The sequence below is a fragment of the Sinohyriopsis cumingii genome, chromosome 15 (genome assembly GCF_028554795.1).
Source record: "Sinohyriopsis cumingii isolate HCF-2022 chromosome 15, ASM2855479v2, whole genome shotgun sequence".
Taxonomy (NCBI): domain Eukaryota; kingdom Metazoa; phylum Mollusca; class Bivalvia; order Unionida; family Unionidae; genus Sinohyriopsis; species Sinohyriopsis cumingii.
This window is the reverse complement of record NC_142975.1, coordinates 45,524,843-45,545,549: the sequence shown is the minus strand read 5'-3', so window position 1 is coordinate 45,545,549 and position 20,707 is coordinate 45,524,843. Positions and strand designations below refer to the sequence as shown.

General features: G+C 35.8%; 1 protein-coding gene across 3 annotated transcripts in view; it reads left to right on the top strand.

Moving 5' to 3' along the window:
* Positions 1-19,642, top strand: part of LOC149781726 (endothelin-converting enzyme homolog) — a 181,165-nt gene extending 161,523 nt beyond the window's left edge. For all 3 annotated transcript variants that reach the window (XM_089935835.1, XM_089935834.1, XM_089935836.1), the window contains exons 19-20: positions 9,994-10,070; positions 15,063-19,642. In XM_089935835.1, coding sequence (XP_089791961.1) covers positions 9,994-10,070; positions 15,063-15,162 — 177 coding nt within the window. In that variant the 3' untranslated portion in view covers positions 15,163-19,642. The remainder of the gene's footprint in view (positions 1-9,993; positions 10,071-15,062) is intronic.
* The last annotated feature ends 1,065 nt before the right edge of the window (positions 19,643-20,707 follow it).

Here is a 20,707-nt window from a genome sequence, read left to right as displayed (position 1 = left end):
TCTTGTGGCCATTTCCTGCAGGAACATTACTAGCTTGGTCATTTGTTATGGTAGAGTGATTTCTTGTGGCCATTTCCTGCAGGAACATTACTAGCTTGGTCATTTGTTATGGTAGAGTGATTTCTTGTGGCCAGTTCCTGCAGGAACATTACTAACTTGGTCATTTGTTATGGTAGAGTGATTTCTTGTGGCCATTTCCTGCAGGAACATTACTAGCTTGGTCATTTGTTATGGTAGAGTGATTTCTTGTGGCCATTTCCTGCAGGAACATTACTAGCTTGGTCATTTGTTATGGTAGAGTGATTTCTTGTGGCCATTTCCTGCAGGAACATTACTAGCTTGGTCATTTGTTATGGTAGAGTGATTTCTTGTGGCCATTTCCTGCAGGAACATTACTAGCTTGGTCATTTGTTATGGTAGAGTGATTTCTTGTGGCCATTTCCTGCAGGAACATTACTAGCTTGGTCATTTGTTATGGTAGAGTGATTTCTTGTGGCCAGTTCCTGCAGGAACATTACTAGCTTGGTCATTTGTTATGGTAGAGTGATTTCTTGTGGCCAGTTCCTGCAGGAACATTACTAGCTTGGTCATTTGTTATGGTAGAGTGATTTCTTGTGGCCATTTCCTGCAGGAACATTACTAGCTTGGTCATTTGTTATGGTAGAGTGATTTCTTGTGGCCATTTCCTGCAGGAACATTACTAGCTTGGTCATTTGTTATGGTAGAGTGATTTCTTGTGGCCATTTCCTGCAGGAACATTACTAGCTTGGTCATTTGTTATGGTAGAGTGATTTCTTGTGGCCAGTTCCTGCAGGAACATTAATAGCTTGGTCATTTGTTATGGTAGAGTGATTTCTTGTGGCCATTTCCTGCAGGAACATTACTAGCTTGGTCATTTGTTATGGTAGAGTGATTTCTTGTGGCCAGTTCCTGCAGGAACATTACTAGCTTGGTCATTTGTTATGGTAGAGTGATTTCTTGTGGCCAGTTCCTGCAGGAACATTACTAGCTTGGTCATTTGTTATGGTAGAGTGATTTCTTGTGGCCATTTCCTGCAGGAACATTACTAGCTTGGTCATTTGTTATGGTAGAGTGATTTCTTGTGGCCATTTCCTGCAGGAACATTACTAGCTTGGTCATTTGTTATGGTAGAGTGATTTCTTGTGGCCATTTCCTGCAGGAACATTACTAGCTTGGTCATTTGTTATGGTAGAGTGATTTCTTGTGGCCATTTCCTGCAGGAACATTACTAGCTTGGTCATTTGTTATGGTAGAGTGATTTCTTGTGGCCATTTCCTGCAGGAACATTACTAGCTTGGTCATTTGTTATGGTAGAGTGATTTCTTGTGGCCAGTTCCTGCAGGAACATTACTAGCTTGGTCATTTGTTATGGTAGAGTGATTTCTTGTGGCCAGTTCCTGCAGGAACATTACTAGCTTGGTCATTTGTTATGGTAGAGTGATTTCTTGTGGCCATTTCCTGCAGGAACATTACTAGCTTGGTCATTTGTTATGGTAGAGTGATTTCTTGTGGCCAGTTCCTGCAGGAACATTACTAGCTTGGTCATTTGTTATGGTAGAGTGATTTCTTGTGGCCAGTTCCTGCAGGAACATTACTAGCTTGGTCATTTGTTATGGTAGAGTGATTTCTTGTGGCCAGTTCCTGCAGGAACATTACTAGCTTGGTCATTTGTTATGGTAGAGTGATTTCTTGTGGCCATTTCCTGCAGGAACATTACTAGCTTGGTCATTTGTTATGGTAGAGTGATTTCTTGTGGCCATTTCCTGCAGGAACATTACTAGCTTGGTCATTTGTTATGGTAGAGTGATTTCTTGTGGCCAGTTCCTGCAGGAACATTACTAGCTTGGTCATTTGTTATGGTAGAGTGATTTCTTGTGGCCAGTTCCTGCAGGAACATTACTAGCTTGGTCATTTGTTATGGTAGAGTGATTTCTTGTGGCCAGTTCCTGCAGGAACATTACTAGCTTGGTCATTTGTTATGGTAGAGTGATTTCTTGTGGCCAGTTCCTGCAGGAACATTACTAGCTTGGTCATTTGTTATGGTAGAGTGATTTCTTGTGGCCAGTTCCTGCAGGAACATTACTAGCTTGGTCATTTGTTATGGTAGAGTGATTTCTTGTGGCCAGTTCCTGCAGGAACATTACTAGCTTGGTCATTTGTTATGGTAGAGTGATTTCTTGTGGCCATTTCCTGCAGGAACATTACTAGCTTGGTCATTTGTTATGGTAGAGTGATTTCTTGTGGCCAGTTCCTGCAGGAACATTACTAGCTTGGTCATTTGTTATGGTAGAGTGATTTCTTGTGGCCAGTTCCTTCGTGAACAAAGCTTCTTGGTCAGTAGGTAAAGTAGCTTGGTATGCTTGTAGTGGAATAATTTCTTGTGGTCAGATCCTGACAGAACAGTATTAGCTTTGTCAAAGTTAGAGTATAATAATTTGTTGTGGTTACTGCAGGAACATTAATAGCTGGGTCAGTACCGTATTTTCCAGCCTATAAGTCGATACTTTTTTACTTGAAAGTCAGGTCTTCGTCTTATGCTCTGAATCGACTTGTATATGGATTATGTCATTGAAATTGCATTGACTTATATATGATTTACGGTACCCGGTATGCTATTAAAATTGCTCTACAATTGGCATAATTGAAAATAGGTCACATAGAAGTACAAATTTGTGTTCAATTACTATGTCAATAAATTGTTTTAAACTAATATGACTGCGTTTATATTAAATTTTGTCATTATTTAGTTTGCATTCTGTGTGTATTTTCTTATTTCTCAAGCATGACATAAAAGAAAATTACCGGTAGACATTTCACTGGGCCGCATAGCACACCTACGGTCTATGTTCCATAGTGTACTGTATTAATTCAAAGCATACTGTTTGTTCCTAAAATAGATATGAAATTTTTTTTGTTTTATTCATCGTTTTTAACCATACCTTATTCTTCCTTATCACATTTTAGCAATTTTCCAGAATACTGTTTAACGTATGCGAGCGATTAGCGGGATAACTTTTTCATTGATCTAATTGATACTACAAAGGGATGTAATCCATATTAACTCGAGCGATCTATGATTATTTATAAATTACTGCAGATTATGCCTTCTACTGAATGCCCCAAATCATATGTTGAAATTGCATTTGACAAAGTTTCTCAAATAAATATGGTTTAAACAAAAATCAGATATATAAATGGACTACTTATAGATCATTGATGATTCATTTTTAGTTTTGCATTTCAGTTTAAAGCAAATTTTATTGTCACCTATATTCATTTTTAACCAGCTGTCATTTTGGTGTCTCTCTTTGTTTATACCACTAGTTGATAAACTCGTCTTTGGTTTCCAGCAACAATCAAAGCCAATTGCTGCAGTTGTTTAAACCCTGATATTGGCTTTGGCTACCAATGCTAGTTACTGTATTGTCAGTACCCCATTGTTCTTTATCATTAATACACAGCAGTTACGCTACCCGTTTTTAATATCAAGTGGATTAAAAACCACAGGAAATGATGTCCACTCCGTTCTCTGGATATAAATAATGAATTTAGCTGTGGGCGTTGTTTTCTTTGCTATAGTACTGGCTCATTTTAATGAGGTATGTTTTGATCAATCTTTTCAGTGTTAATCATTCATATAAATATCCCCTTACAAATCATACAACTTTTCTCACAATGCCTTCTGTCAAATCATGCAAGTTTTACACAGTAACTTTTAAGCTGGATGTTGTAAAGTTCGCAGAAGAGAAAGGTGGGAATATGGCTGCTGACAGAAAATATGGTGTAAGTGACAAATGTGTCCAGGATTGGCGTAAAGCTAAGCTTGCATTATACGCTACAAAGAAAGCAAATCGTGGCTGCAAAGCAAGATGGATTAATATTGAGGATAAATTAGGAGAACTGTGTCTCGACACAATGCGCCGTATGTTGTGGAATGAACTCTGTTGATCTCAGACTCAAGGCAAAGGAAATCACAACTGAATTAGGAATTGAAAGTTTCAGTGGAAGTGTGTCATGGTGTTTTAGATTCATGCAAAGAAGGGGACTTAGTATAAGACAATGCACTACTATGGCACAGAAACTACCAGTAGACTTCCTGGAAAAATTTAACAATTTCCGTGAGTACGTAAAAGACAAGAATGAGACTGACAATTTGGAAATGACCACCATTTTTCCTTCCCATACGGGAGATGCAGACTTTGAGGGATTTTCAGATATTGGAGATGATTAAATGAACTCTTAATCATTATTTTCTGAATTAGAGAGTGGAATAGTTTTGCTACAGCTCATCAAATGAATTACAACATCAATGTACTTTCAGTTATTATGACATGTTAAATAACATGTATTATAAAACTGTTAATTTGTGTAAATTTGATACTGCATTTCACAGATATGTTAGGGTATAATAAAAAGTATTTTTATTTATTTTTCATTTGTATCTTTTCTGTTTTCTGTCTCTTAATTTTCTTCACATTTCCATTTTCCCTATGGACAGCCTCATTTTCCTACTGTTAGCTTCTCTGAGTTTATCTCATCTGTTGAATCTTGCACTCACAACTGGTTTCAACTTGAATAATCAGGTTAAAGCTTTAGTTAACATGTACCTAGCATGCACAGCCATGTGGCTCTTGTTGCAGTGGATATTATAATTAAAACAAGCATGGACTGTTTATTCAGCTGTGTCAGTAGAATATAGCAGTGCCTTGTACAGGAGTAAAATCACAAGCATGTTAGGATTGGCGATGCAATATTACGATTATTGGTAATATAGAATATCAAACAGTGATACCATTAATATTCATGAAACCGGAAGTTACTAGTGTAAAGTACGAAGCCAAGTTATTGACCTGGCCTCATCTTATGCTCTGAATCAACTTGCATATGGACGAAGGATGGACAATTTACAAAATTAGTGAATTCGACTTATACTCCACATTGACTTTTAGGCCAGAAAATGCAGTAGTTACAATGGAATAATTTCTTGTGGTCTGTTCCTGCTGGAAGACTTCTTGCTTGGTCAGTAGGTATATTAGAATCATTTTTGTTACGGTTAGTTCTGCAGGAACATTACTAGCTTGGTCTGGTTATAGTAGTATAATTTCATGTGATCAGCACCTCCAGGAACAATAGTAACTTGGTCCAGTTATTGTAGAATAATTAATTGTAGTCAGTGCCTTCAGGAACATACTACTTAGTCAATAGGTGTAGTAGAACAATTTGTCGTGGTCAGTTCCTGCAGGCACATTATTAGGTTTGTCTAGTCATGCTAGAATATTTTGTTTTGGTCACTTCCTTCAGGAACATTACTAGCTTGGTGTAGTTACAGTAGAATAATCTGTAATTTGGTCAATTCCTGCAGGAACATTACTAATTAGTTACAGTAGAATAATCTGTAATTTGGTCAATTCCTGCAGGAACATTACTAATTAGTTACAGTAGAATAATCTGTAATTTGGTCAATTCCTGCAGGAACATTACTAATTAGTTACAGTAGAATAATCTGTAATTTGGTCAATTCCTGCAGGAACATTACTAATTAGTTACAGTAGAATAATCTGTAATTTGGTCAATTCCTGCAGGAACATTACTAATTTGGTCAATAGATATTATAAAATAATTTCTTCTGGTCTATTCCTGCATGAATATTACTTGTTTGGTCAATAGGTCTAGTAGAATAGTTCCTTATGGTCAGTTACTTCAAGAACATTACAAGTTTCATCATTGGTTGTGTCATAATAAGATGATATGGTCAGTTCCTGCAGGAATGTTACTAGTTTGGTCGACATGTATAGCAGTGTAATTTCTTGTGGTCATTTCTTGCAAGAACAGGATGCAAGTTTTTATATCAGACTGATTGGTATACAATTCATTTGCAAATTAAACTTCTATGCATTGACTTGGCATTGTATGTGCCAAGTTTTCATTGTACTCTCACTATAATGACAAGCATATCATGCTGTGATATCTGTCAATCCATCCATCTTCCTTTTCTTGGTATGTAACAGCTATTTGACCATCCATCTTCCTATTCTTGGTATGTGACATCTGTCCATCTTCCTTTTCTTGGTATGTGACATATGTCCATCTGCATATTCCTGGTATGTGACATCCATCCATCTGCCTATTCCTGGTATGTGACATCCATCCATTTGCCTATTCCTGATATGTGACATCCATCCATCCACCTATTCCTGGTATGTGACATCCATCCATCTGCCTATTCCTGGTATGTGACATCCTTCCATTTGCCTATTCCTGGTGTGTGACATCCATCCATCCACCTATTCCTGGTATGTGACATCCATCCATTTGCCTATTCCTGGTATGTGACATCTGTCCATCTGCCTATTCTTGGTATGTGACATCTGTCCATCTGCCTATTCCTGGTATGTGACATCTGTCCATCTTCCTATTCTTGGTATGGGACATCCATCCATCTGCCTATTCCTGGTATGTGACATCTTTCCATCTGACTATTCCTGGTCTGTGACATCTATGTATTCATCCATCAGCCTACACCTCTTCCTTGATAACTCATGCACAATGGGGTCCACAAACATAGACTGCACTATAAGCAAGAGTGTGAGTTATCGAGGGACCACCAAAAATGAAACAAATCAGCTTATACATCAAGAAATTGGTGGGGGGACTGATCTGTTTAATGATTGAGTCCTTCTTTTACAATCACATCGATAATAATTGTTAATAACGTGCTTTTTCTAATGAGTTTGTTCATTATTCTGTATAAATAACATTTATTTCCAAAGTTTCCAACATGTGAAAGCTCATTCCAACTAGTTTAATAACCATCACATGTATGCGAAAACGTGTATTATGTCACTTCTTTTTGTTTTGCTGCATTGTCTGGTTCCTGGAGTGGAATTAAATAGTCTATTAGCAAGTCGGGAGTCAAAGTAGCCAGAATCTAGAATATCGGTTGACATGTCACAAACAAGATTAGTTTTTTCTTTCTCAAAAACTAGTGACATTTGTGAGACAATCACCATTTCATAATTCAATTTTGTATTGTTCAATTAGTACAGTATTGATGTCGTGATTTCACTGAAAGTAAAAGTGAAACTTTTATCATCCTTGAGGATATCTCTAAGTGCCAGTTCAAAAATTGTCTGAAAATCGCTTGCCCACAATGGTTTGTATTTGTGAAACAGAGTTCTTTTTTTTATGAAGTATTCGTTTCACTTGGTTGCCTTGCTATCTTTGATCACAGTTGTGAAAGAGTTGGTTAATTTAAGGTAGTTTATGTTACATAGATAATACAAATTATAATGGTCATTGATTGATCCATTGGAGTGAGTTCACCCGACATAAGACCAGGGCCGCTAGATTGTAAGTATGTAGGATTTGCGTGACTTTTAACTTTTTAAAAAAATATTCCACCTACTTTATTTGATTCAAAAGACATAATTAACATGATAATACAAAGAAGGGCAGCTTTTAATTCAGTGCAACAGTACAACAAATACTTCCGCAAGTCAGTTATCAAAATAGGGTCAGCGCTTAATTAGGTTCACAGAGGAATGCTTGTGAACATAGCTGTTATGGTAGACTGACACATTTTATGTTTAAATACACATTGCATTTATGATGATTACGCTTAAGTGGAACTAAAACATAGAATTAAAACACAAATTTCACTTAATAAAAATTATTTAAATGGCATTTAAATAATAATGTACTGCATACACTTGGCATAAGTGACATTTTCATTGATAGAAATTTCCTTGAATATCTTTAATTGCGGTGTACTAAAAATGTCATTTGGGAAAGAAAATATAACCAATTACATGACTTCTTATTAAAAGTTGATAATTTCAAAATGTTAATTAAAGTTTCCAGGTCATATCTACCATTTTCAACCATAAAATGAGCGATATATCAACATTTCAGTGACCAATTTTTATTGCTTTTTTTCTTCAAGTTCAAGAAATGGGATTCATTTTTGTTGGGTATTTTCTGAATTAAAAAAATGGGATCCATGCCAGATCCCGCATTATAAGCAGGTTCGCAAGTTATCAGGGCACAAGTTATCGAGGGAGGGGTATATTTTGATCTCCACACAATTTTCACCACATAGTGACCACTCCAGTGGCCTAGTGGTTAGAGCATCTGCCTCGGATGTGGGAGGTCTCGGGTTTAACACCAAAGATTTATACAAAAATGGTATTAACAGCTGCCTCAGTAGGCGCTCGGCATTAAGAGTATTGTGTTATGACCGGTCAGTCTGGTGTCAGGATAATGTGGCTAGGTGGAACATGGTGCTACATGTCTGTGGCATGATGTCCCAGTGCTAGAAAAAATACCGAAGACTTATAAAAAATGGTACTAACAGCTGCCTTGCTAGGCGCTTAGCATTAAGAAGTGTTAGAACTGGTCAGCCTGCCACACTGCAGACATTGTAGCAAGAAATCGTTCAAGCTATGATCAAAATCCAAATCATACACACATTCACCACATAGTATATCCAGACATTGTGCACTTGGGATAAAGAAGAAGCTTATTGATATTGGGGTCAAGTGTCAAGGTTATAGCAATCCAAAGAAGCAAAATGGTTTCCACTGAATTGTATTTCTAGAGCACCTACCCTGACCAAATTTTCATGGTTGGCTTGCACATGAGAGAGAAAAAATACATACAGATTTTGGACTTAAAAGATTAAAGATGGAGATTATGGTGAATGGTAAGATAAATGTTTTTTGCGCAGTAGCTTTGGTTCTTGACTAAACATGTATTTCTACCAAACACTGTTAGTGACTTGTACGTGGAGTAAGAAAGAAACATTTATTGGGGGCACAAGAGATCAAAGGTCACAATGACATTAACTCAGATAAGGAAAAATGGTTTCTGCACACTTATTTTTGTTCTAGATGATGTCCATTGACCAACATTTATTGATGACTTGCACTTGGTGCAAGAAACTATTGATATCGGGGTCCTATGATCAGGATATTTGAGCCACAATAGGGAAAAGGTTTATATCAAATAACTTTAATTACAAAATCACATAAGGGGTCAAAATTCTGAGGGTAGCATACTGGAAGGAATAAGCTAAAGGCATTAGGATAGACGGTTTCAAGGACAAGGTCACATCTTATTTTCTAAACAACTATTTGTCATATACTTTTTGTTCTTGACCATCATTTTCATCAAACTTAATAAATGCTTTGTCTTTGTAGGAAGATGCCTTTTGGGAATGGGGGATTTTAAAAAGGTGAATGTCATTGTGACCCCTCCATTGGTGTTCTTTGGAGTGAGGAAAGCCCTGATATTTCTTACACAGAAAATTGCTAAACACAGGGCATGTGTATGATGTTCTGTTTATGGTGCTCCTCATTTACATAATTGTAAGAACATGATTATTTAATCCAGGATTAAATTCAACTTTATTGCACACGGCCTGAACCACTCCACTGGCCTAGTGTTTAGAGCATCTGCTTCTGATGCAGAAAGTTGCAGGTTCGAACCCAAGCTGAGTAATATCAAAAACTTATAAAAATGGTACTCGCTGCTGCCTCACTTGGCACTCAGCATTAAGAGGTTAGTGTTAGGACTGGTTTGCCTGGTGTCAAGATAATGTGACTGGGTGGGACATTATTCTTTATGTCAGCAGCATGATCTTCAGTGCTAACATCTCTATAAAATGTCAAACTGCAAACATCATAGTGATATGACTGCAAGACTGTTGAAGCTACATTACAAAATCCAAATCTTTATCTCTCTCTCTTTCTCTCACACACACAACACACACACACACAACACACACACCACCCTCCAAGGAACTACTGAAGGGTTGTGTCTCCATATATTTATTGACATATTGTCATATGATTTTAGTATATTGATTTTGATGTGTGCTACCAAGTTATAATCTTTTTCCTGTCAGAGAACCAAAAATAAAGAAAACCATGGCATAAAAAAATGTGATGCAAAATTTTTTTTTTCCTGATGCAGGTGTGGTGTTCTACCAGTACTAAAGAAGCTGACCATTTGCAGATTGTTTGTGATCCCCACAGTCCTGCTAAATTCAGGTAAGATATGAACAAGTAAAGGTGCTTCACAGGTAGAGTGATATTACTGTTAATTTTTGCTATCCTTCACCTTTCCCATCTGTAAATATGGGGGATTTTGTTAATATGTTTATCCGCCTGCCTGTCTATCCATAATCATTGTCCTTTCCAAAGCACAGCTATTAAAAACTTTAAGGTACTTGAACCAAACTTGGTATACATGTCAGGCAAGATGTATTGAGGTGCCTTTTCATCCTCAGAATGTTCTGCATTAAGTGGTTTTTTTTAAAGTTACCATGGAAACAGTGAAGTAATAAGTAGTATACATGATGGGAGTGCTAGACCTAGGGTTCTTTTAGCAGGAGTTGTTACATAAGCAAGGGGCTTGGTGGGGCTATGCAATCTTTAAATGAGTCTTGTATTTGTGGATCACCAAGTTTTGTGGATTTCTTAGTTACTATGGATAAGAACACATGTAAAAATCCACTGAATAAGAAAATAATTTAAGTAGCTTTGGCAAGTTCACAAAAATTGAAACCCACAAAAATGTTATATATTCACAGTTTTAATTCTTGCAATGTTGAAACATTTTATATTGCAACTTAGCTTTTAAATTTCATCATAAAGCCAGGACTGTGCTGATATGCCATTAAGCCTCATCCATCGATTCCTCCGTCCGTCCATCCATCCATCCACCCATCATACTAAAAATAGTATTTGTGGGATGTTACTCTTCCAATATACTTTTATAATTACTACCTTATGTCACTATTAGGTGCCTACCAATTCAGATCAGGTAACCTCATACGGTTTTTTCAACCATTGCAGAAAAGTTGATATTGTTAGTTCTACTGGTCATAGGCCAGAAGTGCTTATTGGATTGCCTATTGTCAGTCATCTGTTTGTCTGTTGGCACAACTTTTTTATTGCTATTCCTCATAAACTAATTGTAGGATTGCCATGAAACTGAACACATATTCATTGCAAGGTTTAATTGGTCCTAAGTTAAAATGGTGCCACTCAGATATAGGCACAACTTCCATTTTGGCAATCTTGTTTTCCTACTTCTCCAAGGCAAGTGATACTGTGATTGTCACCATAAGATTTCTTACTGACACCTACTAAACCTTTTTAAGACTAGCACAACAGTGTTACAGGCATATGTTTAAATTGTGGCAGTTGCCCAGACATCTACCAAGCATTGTATAAGACCAGTACAGTCTAGTCATGGGCATGGGTTTAAAATATTACTGGGTATGTCCATGATTTTTGTCCTTGATAAGGAAGAACTCCATGCCTAAGGGTTCATGGTAATAATAATAATAATAATGAGGACTTTGTGTAGCACCTAATCTTTAGAAGCTCTAAGCACTTTACAACATTAGACAACACCTATAAAATAAAAAAACAAAATACAAACACCATGAAATTAGAAAAACATTAAAATATTTAAAAAAACATGCTGAGAATATTTCAGGTAGGAAACATTATTAGGTCTTTAAGTTTGTTCTTGCAGTCGAAATAAGTGAGTTTTGAGAGCTCTCTTGAATGTGATCACTGTGTCTTTGTGTCTAAGTTCAGTGGGCAATTCATTCCATGTTGCTGGGCCCTGGTATGTGAAAGAACACTGTCCACATGACTTCTTTTCATAGTGGGAATAATGAGTATACAATTGTCAGAAGAGGAGCATAAGTATCTTGCTGGTGTGTACACATGGGTGAGGTCGGATAGGTATGTTGGACTAGAGTCCGACAGTGAAACGTAGCACAGAGAACAAATTTTATGTTTGATTCTGGATCAAATGGATAGCCAGTGTAGGGTACAGAGCAGCGGGGAGGTGTACTCTGATCGTGGTACTCTGAGTATGATCCGAGCAGCTGTGTTTTTAGCTTTTTGAAGTTTCTGGAATAGATATTGAGATGAACCAGACAGAATTGAATTACAGTAGTCCAGTCTTGAAAGTACTAATGAACACACAAGTGTTTTATTGTTTTATCAGCTATTATTCCTCAATTGTACTGCCTTATTAGGATAGTGTAGCGTTTTCTTGATCCGCTTTAGGTCAACAATTTCATAAGTCAGGATAAGTAAAATATAGCAGATTTATTTTCTACAAACAGTGGAATCACACCTGCATAATACAGACAATCATAGTATACATGTACATATATTGTACTCAATACTGGAGAAAGGTACTGGTTTACAGTGACTTTACATCACTCTATAATTTATACAGTACAAAACATCTCATATTTGTGGCTTGTAAGGTTAATAATTCCCTTTACTTTCATGCATATGCATATATTATATTGTCTTTCATACTGTTACCCAGGATTGTAAAGAACATTTTAGAAGTATGTCTCCATAGATGGATAAATATGGTAATTTGGAATGTGTTTCCAAACAGAATAAATTTACAGTTCATCTAATATTGCTACGGGTTGTTTACTTGAACTTAAATGATACCTGAAACATTGCCATAGCCATGGTTTTAGTGTTTTTTAAGTTGGTGTTTCAACGTGTGAAAGTCTGTTGATGAAGATGTCTTTATATACAAATATGGTAGTTAATTGAAATTCAGTCAACAAATCAAAATGCATGAAGTAATTTCAGTACCTCCACACTGAAGAGTGTCGTACTGAAATGACATCACAAGTCAGAATGCAACTGAGTTTACAAGATTTAAGCAAGTTAATCAAAGAATCATGAAAGAGATATGTTGATATTTAATAAAGTATACATCAAGGTAACTGAATATAGTAATATCAAGACATGGCATGTTTAATGTGTTTCAAAATGTACCTCAGGCATGGCAAGCTTCCATAGCATGACAGCCTTCATATATGTGAGGTAATCTTCGATCTTCTCTTCTTCCTGACACCTCGCAAGGGAAGGATGTAATTGCATAACTTTATTTGGAAATATGAGGACATAACAATTAAAAATTCTTTACAGTAGTGATTTTATCCTTCACGAGGACTAAGACTGCTCTAGTGACCTAGTGGTTAGAGCGTCCGCATCGGTTGCGGGAGGTCGTGGGTTCAATCCATGGCCGAGTCATACCAAAGACTTACAAAAATGGTACTAACAGCTGTCTCGCTTGGCGCTCAGCATTAAGAGGTTAGTGTTAGGACTGGTCGGCCTGGTGTTAGGATAATGTGACTGGGTGGGACATCATGCTACATGTCTGCGGCATGATGCCCCAGTGCTAGATATCACTATTAAACTGTCACACTGCAGACATCATAGCGATATGACTGAAAAATTGTTAAAGCTACGTTAAAAATCCAAATCACACACACACACACTAATACCAAACATGAAGGATGACAAAAGATAAAGTTTAGATGTTCGTGCATTTCCTCAATCTATTAGCTATATTCGTAACAGTAATATGACTAGGTGATGTATTTGATGGAGAAACAAAACATTTATTATGAACTGTGTCTTTGAGAATACTGATCACATTATGATTAAGCCCCATTACGTCTCCACACAAATACAAGCATACTCATTAATGTGTTATTCGATCTCAAACCATAAAACATCCTCTGTATTGGTAGCCACTTGGCATTGACAGTGTTAGAAATTATAATTATATCTTGAAATAATTACTTTCCATGGATTCTAATTTTAACATCCATTTTGTATCTGAAGGGAGGGATGAGTTAAGGAGGTAGTGGACATTTTTGCTAACATTAGTGTGACCAGGTTTGAGAAAAATGATTTATGACAGAAATTTTCTTTCTATTAACCATGAAATTCACTATAAACTGTTTCTGGCAAATGCATACTAATGTACAGAATCAACAAGACACTGACTTGTGTCTGTTGGGTCCAGGACTTGTACAGTATGTCACAGTGCAAGCTTCTGGTAAAATCAGGAGAATAGATAGGCCTACGTGATTATTTATTAAATGAATGAAGTTAATATGGCCTTTGTTAACTTTTTGTCAGTAGAATATTCTTAACAACCAACTTTAACAATATATTGCAGAAAGGCATTTTATATAAAAAATGGTTTGATAGGAAGAAGGCAGAATCATAAAGAAATTCATAAATAACTAATTTTGCTGACTAGCTAATTAGGAACAAAATTTATGTCTGAAGAGGAAAGTTATGGTCTAAAGGAATTTTTACTTGCTTAAAAATGTAATGGAAAAAAATTGTTTTCAGATATGCTCAAGTTTTACAGAATATTTAGCAAAGATTTGTGTGAAGTTGTAAAACTCAAACTTGATGACATATAAACATTAGAAGCCTCAAAACAGCTGGAACCAGTTAGACTATTTATTAAGACAAATAAGATTAAGTAAATGAATTTGAATGTTGGTCAGTATCAGTTTCTGTGCAAATGATATTCATCTGTCAAATAGCACATTCAATGGTCTTTAAAGGCCTGGAAAAATCATACAGCTTGATTTTATCAATAATATGGCAGATCATTTATCTTCCAGCATCTAATGAAGACTTTTGCATTATTTTTAGATAAGCTGAAACTTATGTCAACATGCATTCATGATGGATCTTTTTTCCCACCATTTTTGAAAAAAATCCTACTTTACGCCTCTTTAAGTGGCTGTCAGTCTTTTATGACATGGCTGTCAGTCTTTTATGACGTGACTGTCAGTCTTTTATGATGTGGCTGTCAGTCTTTTATGACTGTCAGTCTTTTATGATGTGGTTGTCAGTCTTTAATGACATGGCTGTCAGTCTTTTATGATATGGCTGTCAGTCTTTTATGATGTGGCTGTCAGTCTTTAATGACAAACTTATAAAATGACTGCAGCTCTTTATTTGAATTTAGCATGTGGATTAAAGCTCAGTGTGGTTGTTTTGCATGCAAATCAAATTTAGTCCCAGAACAGGCAAAGCACTGCATTGAACCATTTCTTCTAGTATAAACAATCCTGTTTGTTGGTCTTTTTGTCCACAGTGTGTCTGTGTGTGTGTCTTTGTTTGAATATATGCATACTGCACTTTTTTATTTAAATAAATTATTTCTTTTTGCAGAGTAATTGGAACACTTTCCAACTCCAAGGAATTTGCAAAGCTTTACAACTGTGCACCAGGATCCCCAATGAATCCTGTCAAAAAATGTGAGGTGTGGTAGTAGAGTTTTCAGGATTTATTATGCCTCTGCTGGTTGTGCAATATATTTTCCTGAATTTTCTCAGAGGTGATGCTTTGGGATGCTTAAGACATAGTTAGAATACTTGTACAAATGTTGAGATTTAGTCTTCTGATTTTTTAACAAATGAGAAGAAAACTAGTGTGATTATTATGGTACATTTATCTTTGAATGTAATATTCCTTAATTTAGTAAATCCACAATAATTCCACAGATGTCCGCATATATTCTTTGTTTGCAAGTCAAATTGGTTTTCAGCTTTATGTCATCATGATCTCAGAGAAAAATTTAGTAACTGTATATACTTTCACTAAATCTCTAGAATTATACCCCTTTTTTCATTATTATCTCCCCAGCTATTCTCAGAATACATATGAAATTTTATCATCTCTATCATCATCATCATCACCATATTCAGATCATTAACCATCAAAATATACTATTAGTACTAGTAATAAGAACAATGCAAAATGTTCATGTCTTTTATTTTGTATGACACTTTCTATGTGCAGGTTTTTAATCATTATTTTCAATATTTCATTTCCAAAAAATAATTGAACAAATTGTGAGTAATGACAGTTTCTGTTGATACAAGTTAATCTGTACCAATAGTATGTCATCAGCGTTTTATAGCAGAGACTGGGTACAAAATCCTAAGCATTGTATGCTTTCAGCATTGCAGAATGTTACTGTGAAAATGATTGAAAATAAATGTCGTCTTCTGACTTTTGAAATAAAAGTGGATCTCATTAATCCTAATCAATACATTACTTTGATATTTCATTTAAGATTTAAATTTGATGCATGCATTTATCTAGATTTATAACTTGTTTTTTCAGAGTAAGTTTTTTTCATAGTCATATTAGTTATAGTTGGTTTACATTTTGGAAAATTCTCCATATTGTAATGAAATGACGTGCATTTTTCAAAACATTTCTCATCAGAACTTGCAGCCAGGATGATTTATGTGCTGTCCATTTTGAAATTTTAGTTTAGAGCAGCCATTTTAAATAGTCAGTGCCTTGTTGGCAATAGACTAATGTAGCAATAGTGGATTTTTGGGGGGGTCTTGTGGTAAGAAATGTTGTCACCGATACAGAGTACTACAAATTTAGTAGTTTGAGAATATCTGCATATAGATAATCTTTTAAATTCTTTTTATAGGCCCCGAATGGCTAAGTAGTTAAAAGTGATCACTGTTATGGTTCACTGCCATCTCACCTCTGTCTGCATAGGTTCGAGTCTCAGGCTCGGCTAATGTGGGTACGTGAGAAAGCCTGCCAATAGCTTCTTATTGGTTGGTGGTTCTTTCTGGGGTTTTCTAAGGTTCTTCCTCCACCAGTTATACTGGCCGCCATGTATAGCCAATCTTGTTGTGAAAAATGTCATTAAACCATACAACTCTTCTTAAATTGTTTTTGTGACCAAAATTGTATTTCCATTTTTCTCCTAGTGTAGGCAGTGCATAGAGTAAAATTGCTTTTTGTGACCAGCTCTAAATAAGACCTGTTGCCAAAATAACATTCCCACTTACTCTTGAAGCAAGTAAATTTGTATTCTGTAATAAGATTATTTTCATATTCAGACCACTTTACCCCTGACCCATATTTACTGCCTTATAAACCTGTTCAGTTATAAGTTGACCAACCCAGCACCTGCTCTGAGACTATAAATGTCATCATTTTATGCTGAGCTGCCTGTAAGTCAAGGTGAACAATGCTGACTGAAAGATCTACAAATCCATCATTTAGAAAAGAAACAAAAACAAAGTCTTTTATGTATGTTAGTAAGTAAATAAATATTGCCTAACAATAAAATGTATAGTTCATTAATAATTACTGATTTGTTTCTTTCCTGTATAGTGACACAAAAGGTGAATAGAATAATGAAAGACTTACACAGTGTGAATAAATAATTGATTAGACTATTGAATAACAAGGGGCCCCGAGTGGCCGAGTGGTCTAAAGCGCTCTCCGTCACGGATCACTGCCATCTCACCTCTGTCTGCATGGGTTTGAGTCTCGGGCTCGGCAAATGTGGATATGTGAGAAAGCTTGCCGGTAGCTTCTCGTGGGTCGGTGGTTCTTTCTGGGGTTTTCCCGGTTCTTCCTCCACCATTAATACTGGCCGCCATGTATAGCCTATCTTGTGCTGAAAAATGGTGTTAAACCCTATAACAACAACAACAACAACATTGAATAACAGGATTGAAACTCAACTAAAATTGTACAGGTCATGTTTTGTTTCCTTATGCCTTTTTGCTTCAAATTCCAAGAAAACATCCTTGCTGTCCAAATTTCCAACAATGTTTTGAGCTCCTCCATTGTCATTGAATCATAATGGGTATGCTTTATCATAACAACAGACTCCTAGACCTCTTCATTGTCATCACTTTCATCAGTTGCAACAGATAACTTTGGAGAATGATCGGATTTGACTATGATGAGCATGATAGTCAGACAATAATGACCTATGCTGAATTTATAGCCAGTGTTACTTGTATATCAACAGTCCAACTTGACCATATTTGTCATACATGACTGACATGTGAGCTCAAATGAAAGTTGGTAATTTAGCATGTTTGACATGCAACATCCATACCATATATGCTTGCTTATAAGTTGAGTCAAACTGCAAACAACAAAGATCTGGATTTGACATCACGTAATGTGTCTGAAGATCAAGGTCTCTGTTGTTTGTTCTACTGATTACTCCCAACAAACTGCACAGATCCAGATCTACCAGTGCATTTTGCAAAGGCAGATCTAGGTCTGTGCAGTTTGCTATTGGGCTTGTCTTATAAGTGAGTATAGACGGTATTTATCCCATGCAGTTAATACTATACAACCACTAAGCACAAGACAACCGTTGTGACAAATAACCTAAGAGACTTCTAAAACCTCTGTAATATTGAACAGTTGCCCCAGAGTTTGTACTACATAAATTCTGGTTAGAGCATCTGTCTTGGATGCGGGAGGTCACAGGTTCAAACCCCGGCCAAGTCATACCAAAGACATAAAAATGGTACTATGAGCTGCCTCACTAGGTGCTCAGCATTAAGAGGTTAATGTTGGGACTGGCTGGCATGGTGTCAGTAAAATGTGACTTGATAGAACATCATGCTACATGTCTGCGGTATGATACCCTAGTACTATACATCACTATAAACTACCACGACGCAGACATTGTAGTAATAGAACTGAAATATTGTTAAAGCTACTTTAAAAATCCAAAATGCACACATACATTGTGTTAGTCCCTCAAACCATATGATTTGTATATTCACATCTTGAGTCCGGTTTATTATTTTACAGCATCAGTTAGCATTTGTTTGTCTGATCCATCCCTTTTTTGACAGTTGGAGAGATTTTCATGCAACTTTGCCCAAGTATTTATCCAGACTAGACAATGCATTGAGAGCCATAGTTGGGCTATGTGTCTCAGGTCTGTGTAATGGCAATGGAAACTGTAATTCTGTGACTTGGATCATTTTTGGGTTTATAACTTTGGAACAATTGAAGATATTTTGATGAAATTTTGGATAAGTGTATATCATAACTATCATAGTGTGTTGCATAAAAGAGCCATAATCACCACCACCACCCCCATTATGTTGTGCTTACTCATATGTGCTACAGGAAAAAAAAATGTATGACTGGACCAGGGATTGAAACAAGGGTCACCCTATCTTTAGATGAGCACTCAACCATTTGAGTCATCCAAGCTGACACACCCAGTCCTACCATTTACACTTTCTCCCCCCATCTTTGAGACACGTCCTGATATGTCAAGGTCCAACTTTAACTTAACTGCATCCACTCTATCAGGTTGGAAGTGCAAATGTGGAACCTTGCTCGTAATGCCAAATGTAATAGAGAAAATTGGCTGTACCGGGGCTTGAATCCAGGACCTCCCTAACTATAGATGTGCACTTTACCATTTGAGCCATGCAAGCAGACATGCCCAGTCCTACATATGGATTTCAGGTACTTCTGAATTAAAAGGGCAAAAATGTCATCTGATAGGTTAATATACTGCACATCTTGACACAGTAATCTCAGAGCTAATCGTTTGATATTTTGAATTATATTGTATTCATTTATTCACTTGTTTTGTCTTCCATACTTTTGACATTTTATGTAAAAGAAAAATAATTGTAGGGTTTTTTCGGGGGGGGGGGGAGCAGTTGTAGTTATGCTTATCCAGATAATTTTATTAATTTGATTTACTTTGAGTACAGTTTTTGGGTGTGAAGATAAATAGGGGAAGCAAAGTATATCAAGAACAAAAAGGTGCAATCTCTTTTCACATTATTACTTACAATAAGATGGAATTTTGTTATTTTTCTTATGAATTTTTGTTTTTATCATTGTTACCATAATTTACATTGTATGTTTGAAGAATTCCTTGATTTTCATAATATCATTTTGCTTTTTATTGTTGAAAAATTATATATATACATGTGTGTATATATATATATATATATATATATATATATATATATATATATATATATATATATATATATATATATATATATATATATACATACATATATATATATACATACATACATATATATATACATACATACATACATACACACACACACACACACACACACATATATATATATATATATATATATATATATATATATATATATATATATATATATATACTGGAAGATTTAATAAAAATATAAATTGAATTATTGGGAATTATGTGTATCTGTACATCCGAATCTCAATACCTTGAACACCCAAGGTACCTTACAAATCAATGGGATTTAATATAATTATAAACATCCTATCATGTCTTCAACACGTTTCAATGATCTGCATTGACCCATATCTTCCATAATATATTGCACCACCAGATCTGGGTCTGTATAATTTCTTAGGAGAAATCAGTGGAACAAACAAGATAGACCTTAATCTACTAGCAAATTATGTGATTGCAGATCAGGGTCTTTGCTGTTTGCACTTGGACTTTACTTGTGGTACATTGACATGTATGAAATATACATAATATAATGAAATTTCACTGCATGACTATTTGATAAAAGTTCAGCACTAAGTCACTCCATTGACTACAAAAGAAAACTTTCCCTTTTTATAACGTAATTCTTTTCTTCAAAAAGTTCCTATCTTCTTACAGCATTTGCTGGCTTTAAACTACAACTTTTGGATCGTGTTACTGTATGACTAATAACTTTTAGATCATGTTACTATATGACTAACAACTTTTGGATTGTGTTACTATATGACTAACAACTTTTGGATCGTGTTACTATATGACTAACAACTTTTGGATCATGTTACTATATGACTAACAACTTTTGGATCGTGTTACTATATGTCTAAAGCTTGAACCTATTACCTGCATAATCAGAAATCTATAGGACCATAATGCCATTCACGGGGGAGATGCCAAGATCTGTGACCAAAATGCAGCATTATGAAATGATGAATGTCTGGTTTCTTGCTCAGAAAGTATATCTTTTTCATTTATAACTAGGATATTG